The sequence below is a fragment of the Rutidosis leptorrhynchoides genome, chromosome 9, assembly GCF_046630445.1.
Source record: "Rutidosis leptorrhynchoides isolate AG116_Rl617_1_P2 chromosome 9, CSIRO_AGI_Rlap_v1, whole genome shotgun sequence".
Lineage (NCBI taxonomy): Eukaryota > Viridiplantae > Streptophyta > Magnoliopsida > Asterales > Asteraceae > Rutidosis > Rutidosis leptorrhynchoides.
In genome coordinates, this window is record NC_092341.1 from 273,912,892 (window position 1) to 273,923,444 (window position 10,553).

The 10,553-nt window shown below is 39.2% G+C and overlaps 1 protein-coding gene across 1 annotated transcript; it reads left to right on the plus strand.

Annotated features, from left to right (window-relative positions):
- The first annotated feature begins 1,147 nt into the window (after nt 1-1,147).
- On the plus strand, nt 1,148-2,714 carry LOC139868772 (uncharacterized). The gene is made up of 4 exons (XM_071857115.1): nt 1,148-1,277; nt 1,397-1,593; nt 1,703-1,826; nt 2,311-2,714. Exons 1-4 carry the CDS (start codon nt 1,148-1,150, stop codon nt 2,712-2,714), a joined length of 855 nt encoding a protein of 284 aa, XP_071713216.1.
- Nucleotides 2,715-10,553: the final 7,839 nt, after the last annotated feature.

Here is a 10,553-nt window from a genome sequence, read left to right on the forward strand (position 1 = left end):
ATAGCTAAAAGAAATCCATGGGCGGATTGCATTTTTTTGCGACAAACTAAAACATGTAAAAGAGATTTTGAAAGAGAAATGCAACCCGAAATATAGTCAACTAAATGAGGGAATTGATACTTAACAAAAAGAAGTTGCAGAATGGGAAAATTTGGTCGGCGCTCATGATTTAACTGACTCCGAGATCTCTACGTGGCTTGATTCAAGGAAAAAATGGTTACTAAAGGACAAAGAGAAGGCGGATATTTTAAAGCAAAAAGCGAGAGTAAAATGGGCTACGGAAGGTGATGAAAATAGTAAGTATTTCCACTCATGTATCAAAAGGTGGCAAAATAAAAATAATATCCGTGGTATAAACTCAAATGGTTTGTGGATAGAAGACCCGTGAACTATCAAATCGACAGCCTTGAACCATTTCCAAGATCAGTTTCGTGAGCAAGGTTCAAGTCAGTTTAGTTTTCGTGGACCATTTTATAAACGACTATCCTCGGAGGAAGCATCGAGTCTTGAACTACCCTTTAATGAAACGGAAATCCTTGACGCTATAAATAATTGTGGTGGTGAAAAATCCCCGGGTCTCGACGGTTTTAATATGAAATTCATTGTCAAATATTGGGACCCAGTAAAAGATGATCTCTTAGCGGCTTTCACTCGTTTTTGGGATGTTGGGGAAATTTCTAAAGGGTGCAACTCCTCATTTATTGCTTTAATCCCCCCAAAAAATGACCCTCAAGGATTTAATGATTGTCACCCAATTAGTCTCATCGGTTGCTTCTATAAAATTCTATCCGAAGTTTTAACAAAGAGGCTACAACAGGTCATATATTCGGTTATCGGGATTGAGCAAAGTGCCTTCATAAAAAACCGCTACATCTTAGATGGAATCTTGATTGCAAACGAAGCACTTTATAATATCAAAGCTACAAAGGGTAAAGGTTTTTTGTTCAAATTGGATTTCGATAAAGCTTTTGATAGTATCAATTGGCATTTCTTGATGGAAATAATGGAATTAATGGGTAGATCTTGGATTAAAGCTTGTCTTTCCTTGGCTTCTATCTCGGTTTTGGTTAATGGCTCTCCTACCAAGGAATTTCATCTACAAAGGGGCGTGAGATAAGGAGACCCGCTTTCACCATATCTTTTTATAATGGTGGCCGAGGGCCTAAACCACCTTACAAAAGCTGCGGTTACCTCCAATCGGTTCTCTGGCTTATCAATCGGGAGTGAAAATGTCCGCCTTACTTACCTCCAATACGCGGGCAAAAGGTTATTTTTTGGTAAATGGTATAAGAGGAATGCGAGGAACTTAATGAAAATTCTTAAATGCTTTAGGCAACTTGGGGGTTAATATTTAATTTTCACACAAATTGTCTGTATGGGCTTGGTGTCTCAAAAGAAGATACAGGGTCTAAAGCCGAATGCATTGGATTTATTGCGGGTGCACTACCTATTTCCTACCTTGGGCTACCAATTGGTTCTTCTATGAGCAACGAAAAATCTTGGGAACTGGTGTTCGATAATTTCGGGAAGAGACTTGAGAATTTGAAGGCTAGATCGTTATCATACGGCGGGAGACTCACTCTAATTAAATTGGTATTATCTAGTCTACTCTTAAATTTCTTTTCACTTTTTAAGGTCTCGTCGTGTGTAATTAATAAATTAGAGGGTTTGAGACGTCGCTTCTTTTTTTTTGGGGGGGGAGGGGGGCTCAAGTGATGTCTCGAAAATGGCGTGGGTCAAATGGGACTCGTGTTTACTCCCTTATGAAAACGGGGGGCTTAATATTGGTTCATTAGCAATTAAAATCGAACACTACTCGGTAAATGGTGATGGCGTTTCAAAACTAATAATAACTCACTATGGGCACAAATAATCAAAAGCGTTTATGGGCTTGACGGGGGCATTACGGAGTCATACCCCCCCCCCCCCCCTCGGGAGGTCGTATGTCCTCCACATGGTCAATCATTCTAAGGGTTGGTAATAGCTTTTCGAACCTTGATTCTTCCTTTTTATTTTTCTTTCAAAAAAAGAGTCGTGGATGGAAGCCACACTAGATTTTAGGATGAACTTTGGCTTGGGGAATTCTTGCATAAGTTGTATCGTCTTGAGTCAAATCAAAACGCCTCCATTTTCGACCGCGTGCGTTGGGTTGATAATTGTGCCATTACTAATTGGTGTTGGTCCCATACTATCTCAGGGAGCTACTAGGGGACACTGCCAATCTTACTAACATTTTATCTAGTTTTGTACCTTGCAGCTCTGGTCGTGAAGGTTGAATTTGGACCTTAAGCTCTAATGGATCATTCTCAGTTAACCTGCTCACGCGTCTCCTAAGCCGTGCAGTCTCGGGCAACGTAAACCCTGTTATTCGAACCATCCGCAACAACCTTGTTCCTTTAAAGGTTGAGCTCTTTATTTGGCGGGCAAGGCTTAATTGTCTTCCCACTAAGGTCGAACTAGATAAGCGCGGACTTGACTTAGGAACGATCCGTTGCCCGGTTTGTGACGATGATCAAGAAACAGTTGAGAATTCAATTATTCTTTGTAAAACAGCAAAAGAATTCTGGATGAAGGTTTTCGACTGGTGGAACATTGCCCCCCATCCTACTCTCAATTTAAATGCTTCGTTTCTTGGAAACGGGCATTTGTTCGATTCTTCTTTTGGTAGGAACCTTTGGCAAGCTACTGAATGGGTCACCGGGTATTTGAATTAGAAGAACCAGAATAACATTACCTTCTCCAACAAGAAATCCTCATGTGATTGGATTTTCAAAGAAATTCAACTTAAATCTTTCGAATGATTCTTAAATAGGTATAAAAAGGCAATAATTGATTGGAACCAATGGACCTCGTACCCATTATTCTTCGATTCAAATGCTTTCAGGAAATTGGGATTGGCTAATGTGTTGTGTTCCCGCGGCATATATGTGGTTGAGTTTCTCCCATATGCTCTCGGCCAAATTTAAGGCGAAATGAGTTTGGTTCGGTTGCTTTGTCGCTACTAGTTAGCACTGTAGCCGGATTCATGCGCTGCTTGTACAACAAGTATGCCCTATGTTCGGACTGCTCTTGGGTGCACGTAACCTCTTCTACCGCCTTACCATTTATCTCGGATCTCCTCACGTTTTTGCATCTCGTTACAAATCTCGTTTTGATATGTATTTTAATTTTGTATATCGATTGTTATGGGCTTTAGCCTTAGTTGTAAATAACGTTTAGTTAAATAATAAAGTATCTTTTTCGGTGTTAAAAAAATCATTATCTATGATTAATGTTAAAATTTAATAACTTCTGGTTCTATCTTCGACAAGGATTATACGTTCAGATGGATATATGTTAATTATGTAGTGTTATACTTTTTGTTATATTACGTTTTTGTTTTCATCACAATTATAACATTTCTTTAACATCCAATGAATATCCATTAACTCCCTTAATCTAATGGATATGAATATTAATGGACGAACATAAATTAAATGAATATGGATGTGAATACGACATCATCTGATCTATTGTCATCCCTAACATTGATCTTTACTAGGGAAGACAATTAATATCCGATCCGATCCGCTTAAAATGCATATGGATGATATAAATGGATGAATATTATAGATATTTATTAGATCGGTTATGGATGATAATTTTTAATTCATTGATCAACCCGATTTTATTGAAATGTTTAATTATGTTAACAAATATATAAATATAAATATAACATTATAATGACTCCCAATTATATATAGTGTTTTATTATACATATGCATATTCCTTTCACCTTATTATTGTATTAAACAAGCATTTGTCAGCCGCGTTTTGCGGCAATTTAAACCTTATATACAGGTTGTAAAACATTACAAAAGCACTGTGGATTGTTAACAAACAATTTAAACGATATACAAAAGCATAATGTAGATAGATCGTTGATTGTTAACAGTTTCACTCAAGTGGTGTGGGAGTATTTTACAGAATGCTTTGGGGACGTTATACGAATATTTGCAACTATGCAAGTCCAAAATTAGTTAAATCATATAGATTTATATACATTCGGGATTTGAAATTTCAAAAGTAAAAACAAATTACACTGAAAAGTTGCTGGAAAACTACCTACTTCATAAATGGATCGAACTGACCTTCTACAATTGTTAATTTACGTTCTACAATTGTTAACTGAAGTTTTTAGCTAAATATTTGGCGGACTCAAGCGGACTAAAAGTCCCATCGTACAACTGCTTTTCCTTTCTAGAACCAATATTAAAGATGAAGGTGAGATCTTGATCATCAATTAATTAAAAAAAAACATGAATTGAATTGAAATCTTACCTTCCAAAAAAAAGTTACAAATGTTTGTGAAATTAAAATGACAGTACCTACAAAGTCCACTTCCAAGATTCCGCTGAATAATTGACTGATTATTGTATGACAATCCATTTAATGAACTCATTAGGATGGAGCCGCGCTTCGTTGCAGAAACATCCAAAATCCCCTTAACTGATATCTTTCACCGCATCTACAATTTGAAGTATAAAAATATTATTAGATCGAATCAATTTTTTTGAGAAGAGCCTGGAATGTAAAAAAAAAAACTTATAAATTACATATCCAAACACCCTAAGCTAATTCTAGCAAATAGATACTTACAAATTGTAACGACCCAAACCTCGTTATACCAAAATACGACCCTTAAATTTTTTTTTCTGTTTCAACACATCTGGACGGCGTCCAGTTATCTGGACGGCGTCCAGCAAAGAAGACCAGGACGGCGTCCAGAACATCTGGACGGCGTCCAAATGAACTATCAGATTCTGACCTCGTGGTCCAACTTACTCGAGCGGAAAACCCGCTTCCCGACACTTTTAAACGAAACCCTTTTCACAACATGTTAACATAATTAAAACTAAGAAGTTTCCACAAAAAACCAAGTTTTACAACATCGGGCCCACATCGGCCATTTTACATATTTCGTTCAAAAATACAAATTCGGCCATAAGAGTTTAAATTCCAAATGACACCTAGAGCATGGTGTTTGGGATTAAACTACCCACATCTTGGCCAAACTTCAAAAGCTAAACATTTTAAAATCGTCCCCTATCAAAACAAAGCAGGAGGCCACTAATCCAACCGAACACCCTTACCCTTGTCCACGCCGGAACCTAAAAAGAGTAAACAATGAGAGGCTAAGCAAAATCGTTTAGTGAATGCAATAATTATACACATACATATATAATATACCTACTTGCAAACACTTACACAAATACCTCATACACGCTAGCATTTTAAATAGCATACCATCTCAAAGTACAATGCTAAATCCACGATATCACGAGCTAGCACAAACAATAGCATATAACACGAACGATATAATATGCTACACTACAACACATAACCATGGTTAACCAATCGTACAAGGAATGATACTCGAATTTTCCATCGGTGTTCATAACAACCATTAGAGTACTTAACACGTCGTACACTAATCCCACGGGTGTCATCTTAACACATCGATGCTTCACCCCGGGTGGCGTCTTAACACGTCGACACTTCACCCGTCGTAGTTCTTGGAGTGGCATCTTAACACGTTGATGCTTCACCCCGAGTGGTGTCTTAACACGTCGACACTTCACTCTTCATATTACTTGGGGTGGTATCTTAACACGTCGATACTTCACCCATCATGCATCTTACTTGGAGTGGTGTCTTAGCACATCGACACTCCACTCACCACGTGAACGTGGTGTCTTAGCACATCGACACTTCACATCTCACGCTACATAAATAAATACATTATATACCTACGCATATAATTATTCCACTCACCTTAACGATTCGGTGACGGTTTTATACTTCCGCAAGCTTCAAAGCAAAGTACATAATACAATAAGTAATTAATCAACACACAAACTAATTAGACCAATCACCAACAACTTACTCATGCACATTTAATGGCCTACTTGCATTTAAATGACTCATTTATATCAAAACCGCCCATTTAAGGTCAAGACCATCATAAATCACTAAAAGCTAGTGATTAATGTCCAACAATACTAATTAATACACAATTAGAGTATTTCATACCCATCTTTCCCAACTAGGTCAATTATTACCCATTTGACCGCTTTAAAGTCAACACACCCATTTCGGGTCATCCACTGACCCAAATAACACCCATTTGCTTAATAACTAGGCGTGCTAGTAATTAACTAACCAATTATGACTCAATAACCTCAATTATCACTTTGAAACCCTAGGTTAGTTATTATTGAGTCTTCATGACTCAATCGTACCTAAGAACACCCAAAATCACCAAATATGGATTTTATGTTCATCACTAACCTAAACCCTAACCCTTAAACAAATTAAAATAAGGAAATCAAGATTAGAGCATACCACCACAATCACAACGTAGCTAGTGATTAGATGAACAACTTTAAAACACGTGCTTTGACCCGAATCAACCTTCTTCCTCCTTGATTTGAGCTCTCTCACTCTAGAACTTCCTCTCTCTCTAGAAACTTAGTGGAAAGGATAAAGGTAGATGAGTTTGGTGTAATGACACCCACCAACTAATCTTGGGGCCTTTAAGTCGTCCCCCAAGTGAAATTACCAAGATACCCCTTTATAATATCTAAAAATAGAACAGCTGACCCGCCAGTTCATCTGGGTGGCGTCCAGCAGTTTGGACGGCGTCCAGTCTTTCAAAATGGGACAGGGCCCTACACATTTGGACGGCGTCCAGCACAACAGGAAAACAGGATCTTACAACTCTCCCCCACTTGAACCGGATTGCGTCCTCGCAATCCAAGCCGCATGACAAGCAGGAAGATACACCAAAACAAACTCTACGGATTCCCACGTAAATTCGGAACCTATACTTGGACGCCATTGAACCTTAAAAGTTCTCACCTCTTTATTTCTCAACGTTTTCACTTTCTCATCAAGTATGACAATCGGTTCCTTGACATACTCTAACTTGTTGTTTAGCTCGATCTCTTCTAATGACACCCATGATGAATCATCCGCAAGACACTTACGGAGATGGGAAACATGAAATGTATTATGGATCCCCGCAAGCTCTTCGGGTAATTCCAAACGATAAGCAACTTCACCAACACGAGCTAAAATCTTAAATAGCCCAATAAACTGGGGAGCTAACTTTCCCCGTTTTCGAAACCGAATAATACCCTTCCATGGCGAAACCTTAAGCATCACCTTGTCACCTTCTTGGAACTCAATCAGTTGCCTACGTTTATCAGCATACGACATTTGTCTATCTTGGGCCGATTTCAAATGAGTCCAAATCATCTCAATCTTACTATTTTTCTCCAAAACCAAATCGGTACTCCCGATTTCTCTTTGACCCACTTCACCCTAACAAATCGGAGTTTGACACCTACGCCCATAAAGCATCTCGTAAAGTGGCATCTCGATACTAGTATGATAACTATTAATGTACGAGAACTCCACCAATGGTAAGTTCTCATCCCAACTACCCCCGAAATCAATAATACACGCCCGTAACATATCCTCCAATATTTGATTCGTACGTTCGGTTTGACTGTCCGTTTGAGGATGGTACGCTGTGCTCATTCTCAATTGTGTACCCATATCTTCATGAAACTTATTCCAAAACCGAGATGTGAAACGAGTATCCCAATCCGAAATAATAGATATAGGAACCCCATGTCTCGATATCACCTCCTTGATAAACAACTTCGACAAAGCCTCTGACAATATCGTTTCTCGAATGGGAAGAAACAAAGCACTTTTTTTAACCGATCAACTATCACCCAAATCGTATCAAATTGGGTTCTCGCCGTCTTTGGTAACTTTGTAATGAAATCCATGGTAATGTGCTCCCATTTCCATTTTGGGACTTCCAACGATTGTAACTTACCATACGGCTTTTGGTGTTCGGCCTTAACTTGCAAACACGTGCCACATTGTTCAACATACTTTACAACATCACGTTTCATACCCGGCCACCAATACTCTTTCTTTAAATCGAGATACATCTTCGTTGCGCCCGGATGAATGGAATACTTTGACTTATGTGCTTCATCAAGTAGCACTCGTTGATAATCTCCCATTTTAAGTACCCACACTCTTCCTTGAAAAGACAACAAACCATGCAGACCTAAGGTAATAGACTTCGTTTGCCCCACGATCCGTTCCTCATGCTTATTGTTAACAAAAGCTTCAATTTGAATCTCACCGAGCTTTATAAGAAAATCGTTAGTAATAGTCATGCGTAACGATCCTACTCGTATCGCCGGATGTTGACTCTTCCGACTTAACGCATCTGCGACCACATTCGCCTTACCCGGATGATAAAGTATTTCACAATCATAGTATTTTACCACATCCATCCACCTACGTTGACGATAATTCAAGTCTCGTTGATCAACAAGATGTTTCAAACTCTTATGATCCGAATAAATCGTACACTTGACACGGTACAAGTAGTGGCGCCAAATTTTCAACGCATTCACCACCGCCGCCAATTCAAGATCATGAGTCGGATATCTCTTTTCGTGTTCCTTTAATTGTCGAGAGGCATAAGCGATGACCTTACCTCATTGCATTAGAACACACCCGATCCCATTTAAAGAAGCATCATAATAAACCGACACGTCTTCTACACCTTCCGGAAACACTAAAACCAGAGCTTGACATAACTTCTCTTTCAACAATTGGAAAGCAATTTCTTGCTCGTTTTCCCAATTAAATCTCGCGTTATTCCTTGTCAACTTCGTCAATGGAGAAGTGATCTTAGAAAAGTCTTGGATAAACCGACGATAATAACTGGCCAACCCGAGAAAACTTCGGATTTTCGTAGGCGTAGTCGGTCGTCCCCAACTCTTTACCGTCTCAATCTTCCCCGGATCTACTTGAATACCATCTTTGTTCACAATATAGCCAAGGAATTGAACTTCCCTTAGCCAAAATTCACATTTGGAGAATTTTGCATACAACTTCTCCTTCCGCAACGTCTTTAACACACCACGCAAATGATGTTCATGTTCCTTCATACTCTTCGAATAGACAAGTATGTCGTCAATGAACACAATCACTGACTTGTCCAGCATAGGTTGGCACACTCGGTTCATAAGGTCCATGAATGCCGCTGGTGCATTTGTAAGACCAAAAGGCATAACTACAAACTCAAAATGCCCGTAACGCGTTCGAAAGGCCATTTTCTCAATATCTTCCTCACGGACCCGCATTTGGTGATAGCCTGATCGTAAGTCAATTTTAGAAAAATACGTCGCACCTTGGAGTTGATCAAATAAATCGTCAATCCAAGGTAATGGATAACGATTCTTAATCGTCACTTTATTCAACTCCCGATAATCGATGCACATCCGCATGCTACCATCTTTCTTTTTCACGAATAAAACTGGAGCGCCCCATGGCGAAGCACTAGGTCGGAAAAAACCCTTTTCAAGCAACTCTTGGGTTTGATTCAACAACTCTTGCATTTCCGTTGGTGCTAAACGATAAAGAGTTTTAGCAATGGGAGTAGCACCCGGAACCAACTCAATGCGAAATTCAACTTGTCTTTCCGCCGGAACACCCGGTAATTCGTCCGGAAAAACATCTTCGAATTCATTAACCACCGGAATTTCACGAATGGATGGTGGCTCTTCACGAGTATCAACTACATGGGCAAGAAAAGCCATGCCACCACTAGTAAGAAATCGACGTGCCCGTGCATAAGTGCATAATGGCACAAGTCTTCTACGTTTTTCGCCATGAATAATTAATTCTCCCCCACTTGGTGTCTTTACACGAATAGACTTTTCATGACATGTAATATCGTCTCTATAACGATCGATCCAATCCATACCAACAACAATATCAAACTCGCCCAAGGTCATCGGGATAAGATTGATTTTAAAAGTTTCGGAACCAAACACAAATCTTGGTGACACAAACGACAAATTAGCACAACTATCAAATAATATCCTTGCCGAATTAGAGTTAACCATGAAAGTACCTGAGACAACTTCATTGGATTTCTTGGCCTCATCATTAGTCATTAAATAATTTCGCCCCCGAGCCGTACCCGGCGCTTTCTCCAACTTCTTAACATGATCACCCCGCAACTCGGGACATTCTGTCCTTCGGTGCCCTTCTTTGTTACAATTAAAACAAGTGAGTTTGTTTGTAGCGGATTGGTTCGGACAATCACGAGCCATGTGCCCCTTTTGTCCACAGTTGTAGCACGAATAAGAAAAACCCCCAGAAGCACTCTTCTTCACACTACCAACACTTTCGGAACCCTTCTTATTCTTCTTGCTTGAAAAGTTCGATTGACTCGAACCCTCAAATTTTCTTTTGTCAAAATTAAAACCACTCTTTCTTAAGACGAGCGCCTCAAAACCTTTGGCCATATCAAACAACTAATCAAAAGTCTTCACCGTCGTTACACTAATCTTCTTTTGATAGTTGTCGTTTAAGATTCGATAGAAGTCTTCCTTCAACATTTTATCATTCCCGACAAACTCCGGGAAAAATTGGGTCTTTGACAAGTCTGAATTGTAAAGGACAAGTCT

What these genes read in the sequence shown, in the direction of transcription:
- LOC139868772 (XM_071857115.1), top strand. Translation starts at nt 1,148, where the DNA reads ATGGTGGCCGAGGGCCTAAACCACCTTACAAAAGCTGCGGTTACCTCC. An exon ending in GGGCAAAAGGTTATTTTTTG is followed by an intron (nt 1,278 to 1,396) that starts GTAAATGGTATA and finishes GTGTCTCAAAAG; the next exon opens with AAGATACAGGGTCTAAAGCC. An exon ending in GACTCACTCTAATTAAATTG is followed by an intron (nt 1,594 to 1,702) that starts GTATTATCTAGT and finishes TTGGGGGGGGAG; the next exon opens with GGGGGCTCAAGTGATGTCTC.